Below are 25,569 nucleotides of genomic sequence, written 5' to 3'. Positions count from 1 at the left end.
CCCAAACAAGGGCACTGCGTTCATCCACCTCTGGCCTACTCGCCTCCCTACCACTGAGGAGGTACAGTTCCCGCGCAGCCCAGTCAAAACTGTTCGCTGCTCTGGCCCCCCAATGGTGGAACAAACTCCCTCACGACGCCAGGACAGCGGAGTCAATCACCACCTTCCGGAGACACCTGAAACCCCACCTCTTTCAGGAATACCTAGGATAGGATAAAGTAATCCTTCTCACCCCCCCCTTAAAAGATTTAGATGCACTATTGTAAAGTGGCTGTTCCACTGGATGTCTTAAGGTGAACGCACCAATTTGTAAGTCGCTCTGGATAAGAGCGTCTGCTAAATGACTTAAATGTTAAATGTAAATGTAATGTCTTCGAAAGACAAGTTAACAAACAGATCACTGACCATTTCGAATCCCACCGTACCTTCTCCACTGTGCAATCCGGTTTCCGAGCTGGTCACGGGTGCACCTCGGCCACGCTGAAAGTACTAAACGATATCATAACAGCCATCGATAAAAGACAGTACTGTGCAGCCTTCTTCATCGACCTGGCCAAGGCTCTCGACTCTGTCAATCACCGTATTCTTATCGGCAGACTCAACAGCCTTGGTTTCTCAAATGACTGACTCGCCTGGTTCACCAACTAACAAACTAACAAACCTCCAAATGAGCTTCAATGCCATTACAACACTCCTTCTGTGACCTCCAACTGCTCTTAAACGCAAGTAAAACTAAATGCATGCTCTTCAACCGATCGCTGCCTACACCCGCCCACCCGACTAGCATCACTACTCTGGACGGTTCTGACTTAGAATATGTGGACAACTACAAATACCTGGGTGTCTGGTTAGACTGTAAACTCTCCTTCTTCTGCAGGTTGTCCTCTAACCTGTGAGGTGAAAGATATCTCCCATTTCCATGTGTTTTTTTAGTTGTGTTAGTTTCAACAGCACGTACAACCTGATTCCTGATGTGGAGAGTCAACACCTTTAGTTGCTCCACCTTTTTGGTTTGCTTCCTGTCTTTAAGTTTGTTGTGGGTTTTTCTTTTGTTTGCCTCTTCTTGGGCAGATTTAGTGGGTCTCATGGTGGGTGTCTTATGTCCCAGTTGTTGTTACTAGTCAACTTTCAGTGGACACCCCCATAGTCTTTCAGAACCCCTCCTTTAAAAACAAGCTTATGTTTTAGGTTGGATATTGCATCCAATTGTTAGTTAATATTTTAATCCATGGCATTTCCTTAGAATGCTCATTAGTCTTTCAGTTGTTGTTCTGTTTTTTATCCTCTTATGTTTGTGTACTAAATATTTCTGTTTATTTTCATATTTTTTTCCTGTGAAGCCATTGTGTTGCATCCATGTCTGAAATGTGCTGTATAAATAAAGCTTGATTTGATTTGAACATATTGTGAAATAAATTATCCCAATGACCGACCAATCAACAGAGTCTTGGTCCATCTTAGTATGAAACACAGAATCAATTCCACTTTTCCAGCCCCGGCTCTACCAGGGGCTTGAAGTGGTCTCCCACAGCTCTGCTTATGTCGTGTTCTGTGGCCTTGCTGTTCCATTTCTTGACTGCCCCTGCAACACAGAAAGAAACACATTTAGTCATATTAAACAAAACACTCAAAGTAATGGATATAGAGCATCTATGGCCTCAGTTACACCTGGTGCCTAAATGTGACTTCTGTCATCTGATCACTCCAAGCTGCATTAGGTCTGGATGCACAAAAATCACAATGTGATTCACAATGTGCTGCATTAGGTTTAGATCTGCCAGGATGGGCATTGTGTTCGGAATTTGAGTCGGGCCTCCGAATATGCATAAGCAATGTAAAGAGATGAGGTGAATGAGTGGGGAAAAATACATTTGACACAAATGACCTTCATAATAACAAAGAACAACTAAGGGGACATAAATATTTACCATCTAAACCAAGTGTGACCTCTCACCTCTCTGACTGTAGGAGTGTTCTTCCTAACCAGTCTCTCAACAGCTCTCTGACTGAGCTCCACACTCACTGGGTCTTCAGAGGAGAGAAAGGTGAGGAGGGATCGGAGGATGAATGGATCTGTCACTCAAAGTTTAGAGCTGCTGTCTATGCTGTCTAACAAGATCACTATTTTAGTAGTTCCCTAAGTAAATAAGTCTTTATGACTGATGAATACCAACTATCAATCACTTAGATCACGCATTTTCAGGTAGAGATACATCCTTGGGACGTCCCTAGCCCGTTGAAGTTGACATTTAAAATGGTTAAGGTAGGGGTTAAAGTAGAGATGTCCCAAGAATCCCAGATGGCATTGAACATTGTGCATTCGTCTGTCTCTTTTACATAGCAGGTGTAAAGTAAACAGACAAGACAAGTAGACACACAATGCATTATGGTCAATTGTAGTTCAATTATACACGCAGTGGATGACGGAACATATTCCATTTTTTTCTTCCTTTATTTAAATTGACAAGTTAGTTAAGTCAGTTAAATTGTCAGAACAAATTCTTGTTTACAATGATGGCCTAGGAACAATGTGATTGTCAGCCCTAACAATCCATTCTAGCACCACTAGGAACAGTACCTTCCTAGACAATGTGCTGGATGGTAATTATTTATGTGGCCCATGTACCCAGTGTAACTTTACGAGAAAAAAAAGAAAAAAATTCTCCGCGGACTGCAGGCGACAGGCTCAGGACACCGGTTGATTGGCTATCAGACAAGGTCCATTACACTGCTAGCTGGTAGGACTGCTTTGCTGGATTATACTAGAGCTCAGATCCCAGTACCCATGTAACCATAGCTTACTGACTGATCAATGAGGTCAGATCCCAATACCCATGTAAACATAGCTTACTGACTGATCAATGAGGTCAGATCCCAATACCCATGTAAACATAGCTTACTGACTGATCAATGAGGTTAGATCCCAATACCGATGCAAACATAGCTTACTGACAGATCATTAAGGTCAGATCCCAATACCCATGTAAACATAGCTTACTGGCAGATCAATGAGGTTAGATCCCAATACCCATGTAAACATAGCTTACTGACAGATCAATAAGGTCAGATCCCAATACCCATGTAAACATAGCTTACTGACAGATCAATGAGGTCAGATCCCAATACCCATGTAAACATAGCTTACTGACAGATCAATGAGGTTAGATCCCAATACCGATGCAAACATAGCTTACTGACAGATCAATAAGGTCAGATCCCAATACCCATGTAAACATAGCTTACTAACAGATCAATGAGGTCAGATCCCAATACCCATGTAAACATAGCTTACTGACAGATCAATGAGGTCAGATCCCAATACCCATGTATTGCGAACAGGTCGATTGTAGCGGTAGTTGTTTCGATGGCGACATACTTTACAGTTATTTCGACCATGGTGTTTATTGGAGTCGTGGAAGAAACCATTGTTGTGCATCGTCTTTCAACACTCCAAAACCTGATAATGACCAAACCTGTATCGGCTATTTGGGAATTAAAATGTAATTAACCTGAAAGCGTTTCTTCATAGTAGATACATCTGTTGGGTTGGTAGAATGTGGAAAGACCCACCTCATTGGTTAATATTCCCTGTAGTAGAAACATCTGTTGGGTTGGTAGAATGTGGAAAGACCCACCTCATTGGTTAATATTCCCTGTAGTAGAAACATCTGTTGTGTTGGTAGAATGTGGAAAGACCCACCTCATTGGTTAATATTCCCTGTAGTAGAAACATCTGTTGGGTTGGTAGAATGTGGAAAGACCCACCTCATTGGTTAATATTCCCTGTAGTAGAAACATCTGTTGTGTTGGTAGAATGTGGAAAGACCCACCTCATTGGTTAATATTCACTGTAGTAGAAACATCTGTTGGGTTGGTAGAATGTAGAAGTAGGTTTTAAATTCATACTTATTACAAATCTACAGTTGTCTGACTATTATGTTATTATTTAATGAAAGAAATATAAAAATGCACTTTTTGTCTAAATAAAATAAACTTTCACCTGCGTTAACCACTCCAGTCAACAGATGGCGATGTGCGTCTTTCAGGCAATGCTATCAGTGTGACGTATGAGCTTGGAAAGTCTATACATTCTAGTTATCACTAGTTGTGCAATTTAAATGTTTAAATATGAAATGTAATTTTAGCTTCTAAATGAGAGAATTGTTTTCAATAAGTAAACTGGGCTCAATCAGTGGCCACTCCCAAGTGAACAGACATTGGTTGAGAACTATGAAACACGTCCTTCTCTCCCCCACTACAAAAGCCCATTGATGGAAGTCAACCTCATGTTCCTGATGAGGTGTAAATACGTTTAAAAGGGCTCATTTCAACCCTGGAGATGACGATCACCATGCTGGAAGGATGAATTTCGACTACACCAGCCAGAATATAGTACGAGCTGCGTTGAGGCAACTTGGTAAGAACTTTGAACTCTTATTCACTGAAGAAGAAGTGACATCCTAGATGTCGAGTTATCAGCTGCAGCTGTAAACGTACGTGGCCTAGGAAAGGACAGACAATCTCCTGAAAAACGACAGGGTACAACATATCCGTTCTATGACACTACGACCAGACAGATTCTACAAGGGACGAGGGCGATCTCTGCTGGGCAAACCAGTCTTCCATTGTCGACCCGTCATGACACAGGCACAAGAATGTCAATATACTTTTATAATATTCTACAGGAAGGCCGTCCAGACCAGGTGATTTCCCTGCTTTCAGAGATAAAATGGCGTCTCTAACCTCCTCTTCTGTTTATAGTCCAGTCCAGGTCCTCTACCTGGCTATCTGATAATCTAGGTAATTCTATACCAGACAAAGAAGTGTCCATATATATGGGGCTGAACAGGAGGATATATATACATCTTCATAATAACATTAAAACACGCTGTCAATCTCTTTAAAGGAGGTCACCATCTTAGTGTCCTTCTCAATGGCTGGAATTACGTTCCAGGTGTTGTGCAGTTTTAGTTGTCTTGCTAGTAGCCTGCCTGTCTTCTCACCTCCCTCATTAAACTGGTTCTAGGTCTAAACAGAGCATATTCTTCCTTTTTGTTCTACATTTCCTGCATCTGAAATGTGAATTTGCAGGCAGTTTTGAAATGTGCGATCTGTGAAATGTCCAAATCCCTTTCCAGACCACATCTCTGTTTCTAGTCTTTTCACTGCTCCAGACCTTCTCTCTTTTTTCTGCATGTCATTTTCCCAATAATACACCAGAGCCATAATACATGGTGTAGAGGTTCCCACACTGTGTTATTTCACCTCTAATACACCAGAGCCACAATACATGTTATAGAGGTTCCCACACTGTGTTATTTCCCCTCTAATACACCAGAGCCTACCATAATACATGTTATAGAGGTTCCTACACTGTGTTATTTCCCCTCTAAAACACCAGAGCCATAATACATGTTATAGAGGTTCGCACACTGTGTTATTTCCCCTCTAATACACCAGAGCCATAATACATGTTATAGTGGTTCCCACACTGTGTTATTTCCCCTCTAATACACCAGAGCCCACCATAATACATGCTTTAGAGGTTTCCCACACTGTGGAAATCCTTTCAGTTGAGCCCATCTGCTAGTGACTGGATACATATCTCATCTTGTAATAGCATGGTGTTGAGTCTAAATCTACCCTTCCTCTGCTAGTGACTGGATAAATATCTCATCTTGTAATAGCATGGTGTTGAGTCTAAATCTACCCTTCCTCTGCTAGTGACTGGATAAATATGTCATCTTGTAATAGCATGGTGTTGAGTCTAAATCTACCCTTCCTCTGCTAGTGACTGTCTGAATATCTCATCTTGTAACAGTGTGGTGTTGAGTCTAAATCTACCCTTACTCTGATAGACTGGCTAAATATCTCATATTGTAATAAATACTGTGTTATTTCCCCTCTAATACACCAGAGCCTACTATAACACATGTCTTAGAGGTTTCCCACACTGTGGAAATCCTTTCAGTTCAGCCCATCTGCTTGTGACTGGATAAATATGTCATCTTGTAATAGCATGGTGTTGAGTCTAAATCTACCCTTCCTCTGCTAGTGACTGGATAAATATCTCATCTTGTAATAGCATGGTGTTGAGTCTAAATCTACCCTTCCTCTGCTAGTGACTGGATAAATATGTCATCTTGTAATAGCATGGTGTTGAGTCTAAATCTACCCTTCCTCTGATAGACTGGATAAATATGTCATCTTGTAATAGCATGGTGTTGAGTCTAAATCTACCCTTCCTCTGATAATGACTGGAAAAATATCTCATCTTGTAATAGCATGGTGTTGAGTCTAAATCTCCTCACACTTTCGGAGTTTATATCAACATGTAAGTCTACTAGTACACACCTGACTGCAGGACATTAAGGAAAATGTCTCATTGGGCCAGCTGATGGGCCCTGGGCAAATCTCTTGTACTGGAAGTACTCTGACATGACTTCCTCTGGTGTAATCATGCCTTAGTCAAGAGTTCCTTGTAAAAGGCAACCAGACTCCTCAACTCCTCCTGACCATACTGACTGAAGGCCTCTCTGACTAAGATCCACACAGAGACATGCATTTTGTAGTCGGTTTAATAATACTTGTGAAAACTGACTGGTGATTGAGGGATCTAGTATAGATTAAAGGTAGTAGGACATTTTATCATGTGGAGGTTTCATTCAGGTCTCTGTTTAAGAGAATACACACTGGAGAGAAGCCTTACCACTGTTCCCAATGTGGAATGACGTTTACCCAGCTAGGGAGCCTGCAGATGCATGAGAGGGGGGACACAGGGGAAAAGCTTTTCCAATGTTCCTATTGTGGAAAGAGTGTTGGCCTGGTAGGAAACCTGAGCAAGCATAAGAGGACACACACAGGAAAGAAGACGTACCGCTGCTCCCACTGTGTAGAGAGATTTACCCGTTTAAGGTACCTGAAAGAGCATGAAAGAATACATACAAATACACAGGAGTAGAAGACATAACACTGCTCTAATTGTGGAAAGGCATTTTCCCAGTCAGAGGACCTGAAAACATGAGAGAATAGAGAGGCTGTGTTCTACTTGTGTTTTTGACTGAGAATGTGTGTTTTTGTTTGGGCTGTCAGACTCAAGATAACTTTGTGTAATGTTAGTGCACTATTTTTTAAATTGCGATTAATCGCATTGTCTGAAAGGGTTAAAAATACACTGAAAACATCCAAAATACATACTATATACCACTAAAATCTACAATGCCATGTAAAAACAAGTTGACGTGGAGGTTAAATAAAGTGTGCTTTATCAATATAACATATTTTGACACGTCCACTGTGGGGCGCTGTAGAGTCACAATATCGATAACAACTACAGGTCAAACAGGGAAATGGTTCACATCGTTTTTCCACCATTAATTTTTCTCACAGGGCTGTGTTTTGTTTAGGCTCACCCTGGTGTGACGTTTTGATAACCATGTAAATAACCATGTAAATCTCTCTAGGACAAGGTGACTGAGGGCACACCATGTGTTGTGAATGTATTGTAATGTTTTTAATATTGTATAACTGCCTTTATTTTGCTGGACCCCAAGAAGAGCTGCCTTGGCAGGAACTAATGGGGATCCTTTATTCACGGATTTGAAAATGCTATTTAGCATCAAAGTAGACGACATGCAAGACTACAAATAATAATAAACTTCTTCCATTAAGCATGATCGAGATCACTGTATTCTTGGGGACATTCAATGCTGCAGAAATATTTTGGTACCCTTCCCCAGATCTGTGCCTCGACACAATCCTGTCTTGGAGCTCTACATTCTTTTGACCTCATGGCTTGGTTACATGTGGGACCATATATAGACAGGTGTGTGCCTTTCCAAATCATGTCCAATCAATTGAATTTACCACAGGTGAACTCCAATCAAGTTGTAGAAACATCTCAAGGATGATCAATGGAATCTGGGTGCATCTGAGCTCAATTTCGAGTCTCATAGCAAAGGGTCTGAATATGTGCATAAATGTAAAAAAACAACAACTGTTTTTGGTTTGTCAGTATGGGGTATTGTGATGTCATTATGGGGTATTGTGTGTAGATTGATGAGGGAAAAAATCTTCCATTTTTAGAATAAGGCTGTAATGTAACAAAATGTGGTAAAAGTGAAGGGGTCTGAATACATTACAAATATACTCCTGGTAGACTTTTCTACCACTGGCAGAGTTTTCTACCGTTGGCAGAGTTTTCTACTGCTGGCAGAGTGTTCTACCGTTGGCAGTTTTGTACAGTCATGTGATACGTGGTATAGAAAAATCCATTCTTAGGAGAGGACATGGGAGACACTATACTGTGTGTCTGCAGGTGTCTATCTGGTCAAAACCACTGATACAGGTTCCCCTCCACCCTCTGGTGGAATGGATCATGTCTACAGAGAAACCTAGATTTGAATACTTAGATGTGTGTGTATTGGGTATATGTTGTGAAATGGTTAGATATTACTGCACCGTCGGAGCTAGAAACACAAATATTTCACTACACCCGCAATAACATCTGCTAAACACGTGTATGTGACCAATATAATGTGATTTTGATTTGATTTAAAATAAACGTCATACTTATCAAATGTGCTTTATCAAATGTGCTTTTGGCTGGGGTCAAAATGACTCCAAAGGATTTGAATATGTTAAAAGTCTATATTGATACAGAAACACTAAACCATTATTTAGATTTATTAAGAACAAGTTGAATGAAAATTTTGAAGAATTGAATGAACCACATTTTGGCAATGATAAAAGATATGCCTCTGGGGTCAAAATGATCCATGTCAGAAGTATGGTTCAATGCAAATGTGTAGTGGGTGTAAAGTTTGTTTTAAAATCTCACTCATTAAACACGAATGAATCAACACATGCTTCTCTGTGAACGACTTAATCTAATATTAAACTTTTTTCAATAAAAAGTTTAGAAAAATGTACTTTTGGTTCCTCAACTGCGTTGCCCACTCCAGTCAACAGATGGCGATGTGCGTCTTTTAGGTTCAGGCTACGCTGCCAGTGTGACGTATAATCTAGTGGACGTGACGCTCCTTCAACAACAACAGCTAGTCAGACACCTCGGTAGCTTTCAAGCAAACACAGCTACAACATTCACGCTCTTTACACTGTTTTGGTGTATATTAGTCGCTGTGTATTCAACACACTTCTGTCGTATGTACTTGTTGGCCCATTTAATTATATATTTACGTTGTTTGTCAGCTAGCTGGTTTGCTAAATTAGCTTAGAACTAGGCTAGTCGCTAATGCTAACTAGCTAACATCCCCGACCATGAGTTCACTAAGCTACTCTCCTCCTGATAAAGAAGAGGTCTGCTGGACGGAGAGAGAAGGTCTTGTGAAAGAGGAGGAGGAAGAGAAGGATGTCACACTACAAAAACAAGTAGAGGGTGAGACTCTTACCGTGAAAAAAGAAGAGGAAGACGCGTTCAGAGTGAAAGAGGAGGAGGATGTTACAGTAAAAGAAGAGGGGGAAGAGAAAGAGGGTGCAGTTTTTGGAGAGGAGGAGGGGGAGATGACTGTAACATTGGAGGAAGAAGAGGAGGTTGGAGATCTGTTTAACACCAGTAAGTACCGTCTCTGCAGTCGTTGAACCAATATGCAGTAAAGGGGTTCTACACTTTAATGTTGTTCTGTAGGAATTGCTGAAGCTTCACTGCAACGTGTAGAACATCAAGAGTGGACCATCAACAAAACGTTAACAATTGATCAAATGCATCCAATGACAATGCCTGAAATACTGTAGTCCTCAATATCTCCTATTAGATTAGCCCAAGATGTACTCTTAAAGGGGCAATCAGCAGTTGTTACATCCATTTTGGGACGTATACATTAATGATATGTACCCATTGTTTCTTTAAGAAATCACTTATAAATGCCTGATGAGCTTAGTTCAACTGTCATACCCCATCAGAACCCAAAATATAAGCTTTTTGTTTTACTGCAATGTTTGTCAGTAAATATAAACAAACACTGTATATCCTCAAAACATGGTTAAATCTATAATGTTGATATCATGGATTGTTGCATTTCTCCAGCCCCATCCCTCAGCTTTTTGCTGAAACGGGCATGAAGTACGCTTTGTTATTGTTTCTAATAGAGGTCGACCGATTGTGATTTTTCAACGCCAATACCGATTATTGGAGGACCAAAAAAAAGCCGATACCGGTTAATCGGACGGTTTAAATGTTTTATATATATATATTTATATATTTATATACACACACATTTTTGTAATATTGACAATTGCCACAATACTGAATGAACAATGAACACTTTTATTTTAACTTAATATAATCCATAAATAAAATAAATGTAGTCTCAAATGACATGAGAACATATGTTGACAGGAAGCAGCAGCTTTCATGGGTCTTCAATGTTCCCAGTTCAGAAGTTTTAGGTTGTAGTGCAGAAAGCAGAGCTTGTCTGCATGTTCCCCTGTCAGTCAGCTCCTCTGCTTATCATAAATGTTCCCCACCTCACTGAACACTCTCTCTGCTTGGGACCGAAGAAGGTGGGGGACAGAGAAACTTGTTTGCCAGTGGATCGAGTGATTGAAGTCTATCCTCATTCTGCTTCCACAGCTCCAAAAGCAAGCCGCTCTTTCTGTCAATGGCAGGCTCTGTGAGGTAACGCTCAAACTCAATTTCAAAACTGCACTGGACTTCAGCCCTGCCCTCTTGGCTTCCAAGGATTCTAGCGTAGAGGCTGTCCACCAGACTGGGTGGCTGTTCTACCTGGTCTTCAGCCCTGCCCTCTTTGCTTCCAAGGATTCTGGCGTAGAGGCTGTCCACCAGACTGGGTGGCTGATCTACCTGGATTCTTTGCTTTTTTGCACCTGGGTCCTCCTCTTCACTTGTCCTTCTACTGTGGCTCTGGGATTTGGTTTCCTTAGTAGGTCAGACTCCTCCTTCAGCCACTCTTTTGCTTTCTCTAGTGCTGTCCCTGAGCTGAAGGCATAGCTCTTGTAACGTGGATCCAGGACAGTTGCCAGCACCAGGCACTTTGTCTCCTCGGCCTTGGAGAACCTCCTTGTCAGACTGTCCAACATGGTGTTCCGTAAAGTTTTGATGCCTTGAGTAGAAGAACCCTCCTGCTGCAGCATCAGCTTCAGCACCGACACACTGGGGATGCTTCATGCTGCTGTAGATTTGGAGTGGCTCATCTCCAGTGGCACCTCCTCCATAGGTGCCATAGTCTCAATTAGGTTAGAGACAATGTCCCATTGTGAAGCAGACAAACTGCTGATGTGTCCGTATTCACCTGCATACACATTCAGTGCATGCCTCTGTTCAAACATCCTCTGCAACATGTGTAGTGTTGAGTTCCAGCGAGTTTGAACTGCTTAGATGATGCTGTGTTTGGGAAGGCCAAGCTCTTCCTGAATGGCCCTCAGCCTCTGTTTGGCCAGTACAGAGTGGTCAAAGTGAGTTGCACAGCTCTTCAACATGGCAATAATGTCTAGCACAGCTGCCTGACTGGATAGGCCATCATTGATTACAAGCTGTAGGGTGTGTGCACTGTAGCTGAAGTCTGGAAGCTCTGCCAGTCTCATACCTTTCACCATGTTTTCCCCACTGTCCCTGAGGACCAGCACTACACGTTCTGTGTGGATTTCACAGTATTCCAACATGGTCAAAAACATCTCTCTGATGTAGTTTCCTGTGTGTGATCCAATCATAGTCTTGAAATTCAGCACAACCTGCTTTCTTGTCCAGACATTGTCAATGAAATGTCCAGTAAGGTTCATCAGGGACTCTAGTGCCTGACCAGCAGTCAGTTGTGAATGCCATGTGTGGAGCGTTCACTGGTGCCACCAGATTCTTCACTTTCATCACAACTCTTTCATGTGTTTTATCTAGCATTTCGGTGCAAAATATATTTTTAATCTTTGATCCTGTACCGGAATTCAGCAAGAGTAATCAGCCGCTATAATAATCAATCTGAGTAATCAGTCTGAGTAATCAGACTGCTATATCAAATCATAGACTTAACTATATATAATAAACACACAAATACGAGCCTTAAGTCATTATGGTAAAATCCGGAAACTATCATTTCGAAAACAAAACCTTTATTCTATCAGTGAAATATGGAACCATTCAGTATTTTATCTAACGGGTGGGTGGCATCCATAAGTCTAAATATTGTTGTTACATAATTATGTAAAAATCTGGCAAATCAGTTCGCAACGAGCCAGGCGGCCCAAACTGTTGCATATACCCTGACTCTGCGTGCAATGAATGCAAGAGAAGTGACACAATTTGCCTAGTTAATATTGCCTGCTAACATGAATTTCTTTCAACTAAATATGCAGGTTTTTAAAAAATATACTTCTGTGTATTGATTTGAAAAAAGGCATTGATGTTTATGGTTAGGTACATTCGTGCAACGATTGTGCTTTTTTTCACAAATGCGCTTTTGTTGAATCATCCCCCGTTTGGCGAAGTTGGCAGTTTTTTTGGGGGAAGAAATAGTCTTCACACAGTTCGCAACGAGCCAGGCGGACCAAACTGCTGCATATACCCTTACTCTGTTGCACAGAACGCAAGAGAAGTGACACAATTTCCCTAGTTAAAATAAATGAATGTTAGCAGGCAATATTAACTAAATATGCAGGTTTAAAAATATATACTTGTGTATTGATTTTAAGAAAGGCGTTGATGTTTATGGTTAGGTACACATTGGTGCAAGTGTAATGGATGTGAAACGGCTAGCTTAGTTAGCGGTGGTGCGCGCTAAATAGCGTTTCAATCGGTGACGTCACTTGCTCTGAGACCTTGAAGTAGTGGTTCCCCTTGCTCTGCAAGGGCCGTGGATTTTGTGGAGCGATGGGTAACGATGCTTCGTGGGTGACTGTTGTTGATGTGTGCAGAGGGTTCCTGGTTCGCGCCCGGGTATGGGCGAGGGGACGGTCTAAAGTTATACTGTTACACAATGACACTGCTTTTTTCGCGAAATGCTTTTGTTAAATCATCACCCGTTTGGAAAAGTAGGCTGTGATTCCATGATAAATTACCGGGCACCGCATCGATTATATGCAACGCAGGACAAGCTAGATGAACTAGTAATATCATCAACCATGTGTAGTTAACTAGTGATTATGTTAAGATTGATTGTTTTTTATAAGATAAGTTTAATGCTAGCTAGCAACTTACCTTGGCTCCTTGCTGCATTCGCATAACAGGTCGTCAGCCTGCCACGCAGTCTCCTCGTGGAGTGCAATGTAATCGGCCACAATCGGTGTCCAAAAATGCCGATCGCCAATTGTTATGAAAACTTTAAATTGACCCAAATTAATCGTCCATTCCCATTTAATCGGTCGACCTCTAGTCTGCACAGTGCAATATCAACCCTGAACATGTCGGACTGTTTTTCTCCACTACATCACTGTATTCTTGACGTAAGCTCTGGACCATTACACCGATTAATCGCAGCTAGATAGCTGCTACCGAGTGGACCAGCCCCGAAGCTAGCCTTGAGCCAGGCCCATCTCCCGGCCTGCTCACTGGACCCTATGATCACTCAGCTACACAGCTCATGCCTCCCGGACTCTTCACTAAGACGACTACATCACCGGATTCCTGGACCTTTGCACCGGAGTGGCTATAGTGGCTAACGTCCTTGTCCCGAAGCTAGCACCAGTTAGCCTCGAGTCAGGTGCATCTCCCGGCTAATAAAACAAAATTACTCCAGCTACAATACCTCTTTTGCCAATGGCCTGGACCATTTGTCGACACGGAACCCCGCCGATCCATCACATCTGGTCTGCCGACATAATTCCATCTGATGTGTCCTAAACCGGCCTTTGCCGGACGTCGGTGATGCCCTGGTCCCGACGCTAGCACCAGTTAGCCTCGAGCCAGGCGCATCTCCCGGCTAGCGTAGTAAAGACTACCTAAGGGTTTCCCTGTTTCATATTCCTGTTCACTGGACCCTATGATCACTTGGCTACATAGCTGATGCCTGCTGGACTGTTCATTAATCACAGTACTCCATTTTGTTTATTTTGTTTATCTGTCGGCCCCAGCCTCGAACTCAGGCCCTGTGTGTAGTTAACTGACCCTCTCTGCCCATTCATCGCCATTTTACCTGTTGTTGTTGTCTTAGCTTGCTCTCCCAATCAACACCTGTGATTGCTTTGTACCTCACTTTGTCTCTCTCTAATGTAAATATGCCTTGTATACTGTTTAGGGTAGTTATCATTGTTTTATTATACTGCGGCGCCCCTAGTCCCACTCAACATGCCTCAGAGAGCTCTTTTGTCCCACCTCCCACACATGTGGTGACCTCACCTATCATAACTAGTGCCTCAAGAGATGCAACCTCTCTTATCGTCACTCAATGCCTAGGTTTACCTCCACTGTACCCACACCCTACCATACCCATGTCTGTACATTATGCCTTGAATCTATCCTACCACGTCCATAAATCTGCTCCTTTTATTCTCTGTTCACGACGCACTAGACGACCAGTTCTGATAGCCTTTAGCTGTACCCTCATCCTACTCCTCTGTTCCTCGGGTGATGTAGAGGTTAACCCAGGTCCTGTGTGTCCCCAGGCGCTCTCATTTGTTGACCTTTGTAACCGTAAAAACCTTGGTTTCATGCATGTTAACATCAGAAGCCTACTCCCTAAGTTTGTTTTACTCACTGCTTCAGCAACCTTGATGTCCTTGCCGTGTCTGAATCCTGGCTTTGGAAGGCCACCAAAAATTCAGAAATGTCCATCCCTAACTACAACATTTTCCGTCAAGATAGAACTGCCAAAGGGGGAGGAGTTGCAATCTACTGCAGAGATGGCCTGCATAGTTCTGTCATACTTTCCAGGTCTATGCCCAAACAGTTTTAGGTTCTAATTTAAAAAATGAATCTCTCCAGAAATAAGTTTTGCACTGTTTCCGCCTGTTACTAACCCCCCTCAGCTCCCAGCTGTGGCCTGGACACCATATGTGAATTTATTGCCCCCCATATATCTTCAGAGTTCGTTCTGTTAGGTGACCTAAACTGGGATATGTTTAACACCCCGTCCATCCTACAATCCAAGCTAGATGCCCTCAATCTCACACAAATTATCAAGGAACCCACCAGGTACAACCCTAAATCTGTAAACATGGGCACCCTCATAGATATTATCATGACCAACTTGCCCTCCAAATACACCTATGCTGTTTTCAATCAGGATCTCAGCGATCACTGCCTCATTGTCTACATCCGTTATGGGTTTGCGGTCAAACGACCACCCCTCATCACTGTCAAACGGTCCCTAAATCACTTCTGCGAGCAGGCCTTTCTAATCGACCTGGTCCGGGTATCCTGGAAGGATATTGACCTCATCCCGTCAGTAGAGGATGCCTGGTTGTTCTTTTAAAAGGAATTTCCTCACCAACTTAAATAAGCATGCCCCTTTCAAAAAATGTAGAACTAAGAACAGATATAGCCCTTGGTTCACTCCAGACGTGACTGTCCTTGACCAGCACAAATACATCCTGTGGCGTACTGCACTAGTGTCGAATTGTCCCCGCAATATGCAACTTTTCAGAGAAGTCAGGAACCAATACACACAGTCAGTTAGGAAAGCAAAGGCTAGCTTTTTCAAACAGAAATGTGCGTCCTGTAGCTCTAACTCCAAAACGTTTTGGGACACTGTAAAGTCCATGGAGAATAAGAGCACCTCCTCCCAGCTGCCCACTGCACTGAGGCTAGGAAACTATGTCACCACCGATAAATCCACAATAATCGAGAATTTCAACAAGCATTTCTGTACGGCTGGCCATGCTTTCCTCCTGGCTACCCCAACCCCGGCCAACAGCTCCACACCCCCCTCAGCTAGTTAACCAAGCCTCCCCATCTTCTCCTTCACCCAAATCCAGATAGCTGATGTTCTGAAAGAGCTGCAAAACCCGTACAAATCAGCTGGGCTAGTCAGTCTGGACTAAAGTTATCCGCCGCCATTGTTGCAACCCCTATTACTAGTCTGTTCAACCGCTCTTTCGTATCGTCCGAGATTCCTAAAGATTGGAAAGCTTCTGCAGTCATCCCACTCTTCAAAGGGGGTGACACTCATGACCCAAACTGTTACAGACCTATATCCATCCTGTCCTGCCTTTCTAAAGTCTTCGAAAGCCAAGTTAACTTCTTGCGTCGAGCCATCCCGGATCCGGGATCGTGAATACAGCCTCAAGCTCATTACTCAACATTAACTATTCATGAAAATCGCAAATGAAATTAAATAAATATGCTAGCTCTCAAGCTTAGCCTTTTGTTAACAACACTGTCATCTCAGATTTTCAAAAATATGCTTCTCAACCATAGCAAAACAAGCATTTGTGTAACAGCATCGACAGTTAGCATAGCATTTAGCGTTAGCATTCAGCAGGCAACATTTTCACAAAAACCAGAAAACCATTCAAATAAAATAATTTACCTTTGAAGAACTTCTGAAGTTTTCAATGAGGAGACTCTCAGTTAGATAGCAAATGTTCAGTTTTTCCTGAAAGATTATTTGTTTAGGAGAAATCGCTCCATTTTGTGCGTCACGTTTAGCTAAGAAAAAAACCTGTATCCAGGATTGTGTAAATCTATCCGCAAGCTCATTAGCATAACACAACGTTAACTATTCATGAAAATCGCAAATTAAATGAAATCAATATGCTAGCTCTCAAGCTTAGCCTTTTGTTAACAACACTGTCATCTCAGATTTTCAAAAATGTGCTTCTCAACCATAGCAAAACAAGCATTTGTGTAACAGTATTGATAGCTAGCGTTAGCATTTAGCGTTAGCATTCAGCAGGCAACATTTTCACAAAAACCAGAAAACCATTCAAACAAAATCATTTACCTTTGAAGAACTTTGGATGTTTTCAATGAGGAGACTCTTAGTTAGATAGCAAATGTTCAGTTTTTCCTGAAAGATTATTTGTGCAGGAGAAATCGGTCCGTTTTCTGCGTCATGTTTGGCTACCAAAAATAAACTAAAATTCATTCATCAAAACGCCAAACTTTTTTCCACATTAACTCCATAATATCGACTGAAACATGGTAAACGTGGTTTAGAATCAATCCTCAAGGTGTTTTTCACATATCTCTTCATGATATATCGTTCCTGGAATTCTCCTCTCTGTCTCAATCACATGGATGAATGCGAGCAGCTTGGAGATTCCGCAGCAATTTCAACAAAGGACACCGGGCGGACACCTGGTAAATGTAGTCTCTTATGGCCAATCTTCCAATGATATGCCTACAAATACGTCACAATGCTGCAGACAACTTGGTGAAACGATAGAAAGGGCAGGCTCATTCCTGGCGCTTTCACAGCCATATAAGGAGACAATGAAAAACAGAGCCTAAAAATCCTGCTCATTTCCTGTTTGAAGTTTCATCTTGGTTTCGCCTGTAGCATCAGTTCTGGGGCAGTCACAGATAATATCTTTGCAGTTTTGGAAACGTCAGAGTGTTTTCTTTCAAAGCTGTCAATTATATGCATAGTCGAGCATCTTTTTGTGACAAAATATTGCGCTTAAAACGAGCACGTTTTTTTATCCAATAATGAAATAGCGCCCCCATAGGTTGAAGAGGTTAACTTCTCTAGGGTATGTGGGACGGTAGCGTCCCACCTCATCAACAGCCAGTGAAACTGCAAGGTGCCAAATTCAAACAACAGAAATCCCATAATTTAAATTCCTCAAACAAACAAGTATTTTACGCCATTTTAAAGATACACTTGTAAATCCAGCCAAAGTGTCTGATTTCAAAAAGACGAAAGCACACCAAACGATTGTTAGGTATGAGCCAAGTCACAGAAAAAGACAGCCATTTTTCCTGCCAAAGAGAGCAGTAACAAAAAGCAGAAATAGAGAGAAGATTAATCACTAACCTTTGATGACCTTCATCAGATGACACTCATAGGACTTCATGTTACAGAATACATGTATGTTTTGTTCGGTAAAGTTCATATTTATATCCAAAACTCTGAGTTTAGGCGGGACGCTACTGTCTCACTTGGCAAAAAGCCTGAGAAAATGCAGAGCGCCAAATTAATTACTTTGAAAATTACCATTAAATCACACATGAAAGATACCAAATTAAAGCTACACTGGTTGTGAGTCCAGCCAACATGTCAGAATTCAAATAGTCTTTTCGGCGAAAGCATACGATGCTATTATCTGAGGATAGTACCATTGTAAACAAAGAGAGATAAGCATATTCAACACTGCAGGCAAGACACAAAACGCAGAAATAAAAAGAATAATTCATGCCTTACCTTTGACGAGCTTCTGTTGTTGGCACTCCAATATGTCCCATAAATATCACAAATGGTCCCTTTGTTCGATTAATTCCGTCATTATATATCCAAAATGTCCATTTATTTGGCGCGTTTGATCCAGAAAAACACAGGTTCCAACTTGCTCAAACGTGACGACAAAATAGCTCAAAGGTTACCTGTAAACTTTGCCCAAAAATGTCAAACTACTTTTTTAATACAACTTTAGGTATTTAACGTAAATAATCGATCAAATTGAAGACTGGATGATCTAGTGTGAAATGCACTTATAAGCTTCCTGGAAATGGAGGTTACTTCCCTGAGTTTTCCCCCATTCACATTCAGAATACATTGTGAGAAACTAAAATCTTTGCTCACCATTTTTGCTCTAATCAGATATTGTACATCCATAACTATCGGTTTCCTCATTAGCAGGGAGGAGTTTCTTCAACCAAATTGCATGTGCATCGCCCTCGTTTAGGAAACACAGGAAGGGGCATATATTGGAGACCAAAAGTCGTCAGGCACACCGCTTAGAGTTTCAACAACATGAATAACTTATTTCTAGCCTACAATCATCGATGTTACTACTAATGTGAAAACAAGACAAAATATGATTATTGTTGCTCATTTTAAGACAATTGTCAAATAGCTAACATTCATTACAGACATCAATTGTTGTACAACATCATGGCTACGCTGTTGGCATCACCTGTTACAGTGGACTTCTGCTGTTGTGGGCCTTTAATCATCTGTCTGACTTTGTTGTTTACACAGGAGAGATACTTCACTATCGTGGATCCTCTGGGGAGCCTCAACAACCTCATGATGCTGAACAGGCAGAGAAGAATCTCTCCAGATCAGAACACCTCAATAAACACCTGCAGAGATCCACGGGGAAGAGAACTCACTACTGCTCTGACTGCGGGAAGAGATTCACCTCATCAGGCATAAAAATTCATCAGAGAACACACACCGGAGAGAAACCTTTTTGCTGTGTTCAATGTGGGAAGAGTTTTGGTCAATCTGGCCATCTGACAGTGCACCAGAGAACACACACAGGAGAGAAACCTTATAGTTGTGGTCAATGTGGAAAGAGTTTTTCAACATCTGGCTCTCTGACGCTGCACCAGAAAACACACACAGGAGAGAAACCTTATAGCTGTGGTCAATGTGGGAAGAGTTTTGGTAGATCTTGCTATCTGACTCAACACCAAAAGACACACACAGGAGAAAAACCTTATAGTTGTGGTCAATGTGGGAAGAGTTTTGGTCAATCTTGCCATCTGACTCAACACCAGAAGACACACACAGGAGAGAAATCATATAGTTGTGGTCAATGTGGGATGAGTTTTCTTCGATCTGGAGAGTTGACAGTGCACCAGAGAATACACACAGGAGAGAAACCTTACAGCTGTGATCAATGTGGGAAGAGTTTTGCTGCATCTAGAACTCTGACTCAACACCAGAGAACACACACAGGAGAGAAACCTTATAGCTGTGGTCAATGCGGGAAGAGATGTTCAACATCTGGCCATCTGACTGTACACCAGAGAATACACACAGGAGAGAAACCTTATAGCTGTAATCAATGTGGGAAGAGATGTTCAACATCTGGCCATCTGACTGTACACCAGAGAACACACACAGGAGAGAAACCTTACAGCTGTGATCAATGTGGGAAGAGTTTTGGTCAATCTGGAGAGCTGACAGTGCACCAGAGAACACACACAGGAGAGAAACCTTACAGCTGTCATCAATGTGGGAAGAGTTTTGCTGCTTCGAGAACTCTGACTCAACACCAGAAATTACACACAGGAGAGAAATCTTATAGATGTGGTCAATGTGGGAAGAAATGTACAACATCTGGCTCTCTGACTGTACACCAGAGAACACACACAGGAGAGAATCCTTATAGCTGTGATCAATGTGGGAAGAAATGTACTACATCTGGCTCTCTGACAGTACACCAGAGAACACACACAGGAGAGAATCCTTATAGCTGTGATCAATGTGGGAAGAAATGTACTACATCTGGCTCTCTGACAGTACACCAGAGAACACACACAGGAGAGAAACCTTATAGCTGTGATCAATGTGGGAAGAGTTTTACTACATCTGGCAATCTGACTGTACACCAGAGAACACACACAGGAGAGAAACCATACAGCTGTGGTCAATGTGGAAAGAGTTTTGCTCTATCTAAAACTTTGACTCAACACCAGAGAATACACACAGGAGAGAAATCTTATAGCTGTGATAAATGTGAGAAGACTTTTGGGCAATCTTGCCATCTGGTATCACACCAGAGAACACACACAGGAGAGAAACCTTATAGCTGTGGTCAATGTGGGAAGAGTTTTGGTCAATCTTGCCATCTGGTATCACACCAGAGAACACACACAGGAGAGAAACCTTATGGCTGTGCTCAATGTGGGAAGAGTTTTACTACATCTGGCTCGCTGACTCTACACCAGAGAACGCACACAGGAGTAAAATATCATAGCTGTGATCAGTGTGACAAGAGATACTCTGATAAAAGATCTCTGATCAAACATCAGAAAATACATGGAGTTTTTTCATGTTTTTTCATGATATCAATGTTTTTAATGTCATTGTAGTAGAGGAGTATTTTAAGGAATTTCACAATATAGAACCCTAAACGTTTGCCCCATTTAATTGATTTCAGCCTTAGGAAAAATCCAGGCTCTTGAAAGTGTACTATTTATGTGATTTAACAAAAAAGTGACTAACACAAAAAGAGCTGTGTTACACTTACCATGTTGGTGACCCACTTGAATCAAAATGTAGCTAGCTGTTTTCTACAAATTGTCCTCTAACCAGTGGTGTACACATTATTCCCAGATTCCGTGTGGTTTTTGAGCTGTTAGTTTTGACAGGATGTGCAACCTCCTCTCGGCACAATTGATTTCAACATGATATCGATGAGTGATGACAGATAAGTGTTGTGTTCCTTTGTTTAGCGACCCCTAAATTGAAATGCATCACTCCAAAATGTAGCTGACTGTCTTCTGCAGGTTGTCCTCTAACCAGTGAGGTAAAATATATCTCCCATTTCCATGTGTTTTTTTTTTGTTGTGTCAGTTTCAACAGCATGTACAACCTGATTTCCCCCCCAATCGATATCAGTGATTTATTGCTACTTGTCAAAACAACAGCATTTCTGGTGCTTGTGCAGTTTATAAGGTGCTTGTTTTAAAAATTACAAGTAATATGATTATTGTGGCAGATGTTTGTGTAAATAGCACTTGTTATGTTTAGGTTTTCAATTTATCCCAAACTGTTTCTGCATATTGGTTGTTGATTTGGACACGTTAAAACTGTGTTTTGACATTGGGGCTATCCCACCTAGCAAAATGTCATTGGAAATGAGACTATGCAACTAAATATTTCATATTTACATTTCATGTAACATTTAGTAATCATAATTATGTAACCAACTGACAATTTTTTGGTACAATTATATTGACCCACTTTTAGAATATCAGGGTTAATTCTCAGATGTGCCAACTCAAATGTACTAGAGCATGACATTGGGGACTGGGCCCCGATCCAACAACATGCCTATCTAGTGAACCCTGAAAAGAGAGAGAAGCTGTGGAAAGTTATTACGGATATTGCAGGAGTTTCCTCTTGAAATCAGACATGTCCGTGGTAAGGACAACTTGGATGCTGATTGTCTCAAAGGTGGGCAGTCAAAAATATTTGTGTTTTGCGTTTAGCCAGTGCGTTGTCATGGATCACAATTTATTTTGACTGCACGTTTTTTTGTATTGGGGATGAGTTTTGTTTGGGCTCGTTCCAAGGGGATGAGAGTTCTAGAAGCTAGTGGGAAAACAATAGTTTTTTTCCCCTATTTTTAATTGTTGACAGTAGACACCATGTTTATATTGGTAAAGGTGAATCATTGTAGTTGATTATAATGTGAAATGTAAATTGTTTTCTGTTGGTGGTGAGCAAACTTATCCAACAAAAATATAGGATATATTTGTTGTCTTAAGGGGGAAGGTGTTACAGGCTTTTGTTTTATGTTTTGAGGTTGGACTTTCGCCTGTGTAGCTTGTTAGCACCGATTGGTGTCACCTCGTTAGTCAGTATGTGTTACACCTGTCCATCTCGTTAGTGGGAAGGTGTTTCACCTGAGCTGTTCCAGGTTCTATTTAAGAGTGTCTGGCCCAGTGCTCCAGTTGTCTTGATAGATGTGGAGAGTCAACACCTTTTGTTTGCTCCACCTTTTTGGCTTGCTGTTTATTCCTGTTTTTGATTTGCTTCCTGTTTCTAAGTTTGAGGTGGTGGGACGGGTGCGCCATCGTCCGTGAGGAGATGGCGCAAAGTACATATGGACCGTCGGTTCCGGGGATTGGACTGGCCAACACGGTGCGCTTTTCTTGGCGGGGAAAAGAGATGGAGCCTTGGGGGAGAGAAACCTTCGGGAGGAACATCCTAATGGGGCACCTAAAATTGAAGGTTAAAGATGTTCTATGCCTTCAGGGGAACCCAATGGAGAAGGGGTTTGATGTAACCCTATATTTGGAAGAAAAACACAATGAGATTATGAAGACGGTGACGGAAGGGAAAGAAGAAGGTCCCCTGTGTCATTACACGGTGACCAGCCTGGCAAGAAACAACTTCAGGGTGGTCACCGTAACCATGTACAATCCGCACGTGAAGGACGAAGAAGTGAGGGCCTTTCTGGGGAGGTACATGGACAATGTCTCCTCAGCGAGGTACCTCAGGGACTCCCTGGGTTTCTGGAATGGGAAGAGAGGCTTCCAGGCGTTACTCAGGGAGTCCCCGAAGAGTGTGGATGGCTACCTCCATCCTCCGGCAATGTTCTCCCTGGGGGCTGACAGGGGAACCCTATACTATGCACGTCAGCCCCCGTTCTGCAGGCGTTGTATGGCCTACGGCCATACCCTGGCCTCGTGCAGTAACAAGAAATGTCGGTTTTGTGGGTCGGAAGAGCACGAGGCCAGGAGTGTGACGAGCCCAAGGCTTGCCACGGGTGTGGCTCAAGAGCACACCTGTGGCGTGATTGCCCGGCTCGTCACAGGTCATACGCGTCTGCAGCTGGGGGGGGGGGAGGGGGGAGGAAAGAGAGGACGCATGCGGATTGTACGGATGGCACAGGGGAAAGGACGGAGAAGGACGAAGAAGGGAAGAATGAAGAGGCGAAAAGAAAGAGGAGAGAAGATGGACCGAAGGAAAAGAAGGAGAGAAGAAAAAGAAGGCGGAAGAACGGGAAGGAGCAGAGAAGAGGGAGAAGGGGACAGTGGTGCGAGAAGGAGTGGAAGAGGTGATGGGGACGGAGGGAGGTGGAGGTGGGAGGGGAGGGGGTGGGAGGGGGAGATGGGGGAAGGAGTGGGGGGGACAGCCTGCCAAGCTTCCTCGAGGACGAGACAAGGGAATTGGTGGGGGTTAGCGGGGATGGGACGTTGTGTCTCCCCGCTACCTCCTACACCAAAGAAGAAGGGGAAGAAGAGGGGAAGTTTGGCAGGTAGTGAGAGGGAGTGGGAGGGGGGGGGGCTAAGAGAGTGGCGGGGGAGGGGAGGGTAATTTGTCCTCCTGTTTGCCTCAGCCCCTTGCATTTTAGTGGATGACTCCAGTGAGGGGTCGGTGGGCTGTTTGCTAGAAGGATCCCAACTCCTCTTTGAGGAGATGGGGTCCCCTACATGCAGCCCCGAGGCAAACAGGGAGGGGGGATGGTGGGTGGGAGGGAGGACCCAACACACTGCCTGGGTCATGGGTTGGGATGGAGGACGGGGGCGTCAGGAGTGGAGAGGACGTCCCCGCCGGTGGAGATGGACCAGGGGAGCATTGGGTGAGTCTCCTGTTTTTTCTTTGGTTTTTGGGGTTTTATTTGTTGTTAATAATTAAATGAATAGTTCTGTTTCTTTTTTTAGTCTAAATGTTAGGGGATAAGGAATAATGTTAAAAGGAGGGCGGTTTTTGTTATTTAGAGGGTGTGGGGTTTGATTTCTGTTTTTTACAGGAGGTTCACCTGAGGGATGGTGGGGATGTGTGTAGATTTAAGAGGGAGTGGGATAAGGGGGAATCTTTTTGGGGCATAGGAGGGTGCACTCAACAGGAGTAGGGATTTTGTGTGGGCATAGAGAGGTTAAAATAGAGAACACTTTTGTAATAATGCAGGGTAGAGTTTTGGGGATAGATGTTAAGTTTAGAGAAGCTAGATATAGGTTAATTGGGGTGTATGGGCCACAGGTGGCGGCAGACAGGAGGGAGATGGTGGACTGTCTGGCGCCCCTGTGTGTTACAAACAGGCACTTGGTGATAGGAGGAGACTTTAATATAGATTTAGGGGTAGGCGGTGATAGCAGTGCAGGTGCCATCTCTGGGCTAATGGCTTGCCATGGTCTGGTTGATGGTGGCCTGCACACTACTCCGGCAATGGTCGGTCCTACATGGCGCAACTCCAGGGGGGTTGCGCGGAGGCTCGACTACATTTTTGTATCCAGGTCTTTGGGTCAGTTGTCTGGGCGGCTGTTGCCTGTTTTCTTCACGGATCACGACGGGGTGTTCCTGCAGGTGGGGTCGCCAGTCTGCCTCTTCGGTAGGGGGTACTGGAAGTTAGATCGGGATATACTGGAGGAGCAGGCTTTCGTTGACGCATTTTTTTGTTTCTTTCGGAGGCTTGACGGCCTCCGGTCTATGTGCGAGGGGGTGTTAGAGTGGTGGGATTTAGTTAAGGGGAGGATAAGGGCTTTTATAATAGGATATTGTAGAAGGAAAAAAAGGGAGGAAAGGAGGGAGGTGGATCGTATCCAAAGGTTAATTGAACTCGAGTACGAGGCAGGCAACCTCGGCGGGTCGATTGACTGGGAGAGATTCGCAGCCCTAAAGGCGCAGCTCAGGGAGCTGCAGGAGCAGAAGGCTCGAGCTTTCCTGGAGCGTGCGCATAGTGGCTTTCTAGAACATAATGAGACTTGTTCCGCTATGTTCTTTAAGTCGGTTAGGGCCAGGCAGAGTAGGAAGGTAATGCATGGAGTTAGGGAAGAAAATGGTAGTATAGTAAGTAAACCAGAGGAAATGGTCAGGGTGACAACTGATCATTTCCAAGGTTTATTTCAGGAAAGGGAAATAGATGTAGAGCAGGGAAATGTGTTTTAGAACACTTGTCCCGGCGGTTGCCAGAGGACATTAGAGACGTGATGGAGGCCCAGATCTCACTAGAAGAGGTTGAGAGCGCTCTTAGGAGGATGGGAAAAGGGAAGGTGCCTGGGATGGATGGGCTGCCGGCTGAGTTTTACCTCAAGTTTTG

The 25,569-nt window shown here is 42.9% G+C and overlaps 1 protein-coding gene across 1 annotated transcript; it reads left to right on the top strand.

Moving 5' to 3' along the window:
- Positions 1-9,052: 9,052 nt before the first annotated feature.
- LOC115103478 (zinc finger protein ZFP2-like) lies at positions 9,053-20,890 on the top strand. Its single transcript, XM_065006715.1, has 2 exons — positions 9,053-9,574; positions 19,047-20,890. Exons 1-2 carry the CDS (start codon positions 9,280-9,282, stop codon positions 20,888-20,890), a joined length of 2,139 nt encoding a protein of 712 aa, XP_064862787.1. The 5' UTR covers positions 9,053-9,279.
- The last annotated feature ends 4,679 nt before the right edge of the window (positions 20,891-25,569 follow it).

Source organism: Oncorhynchus nerka, linkage group LG21 (genome assembly GCF_034236695.1).
Source record: "Oncorhynchus nerka isolate Pitt River linkage group LG21, Oner_Uvic_2.0, whole genome shotgun sequence".
Taxonomy (NCBI): Eukaryota; Metazoa; Chordata; class Actinopteri; order Salmoniformes; family Salmonidae; genus Oncorhynchus; species Oncorhynchus nerka.
This window is presented reverse-complemented; position numbering and strand designations above follow the sequence as displayed.

Coding starts and splice junctions, on each gene's coding strand:
- LOC115103478 (XM_065006715.1), top strand. CDS start 9,280: ATGAGTTCACTAAGCTACTCTCCTCCTGATAAAGAAGAGGTCTGCTGG. Junction 9,575..19,046: donor TGGAGATCTGTTTAACACCA/GTAAGTACCGTC, acceptor TTGTTTACACAG/GAGAGATACTTCACTATCGT.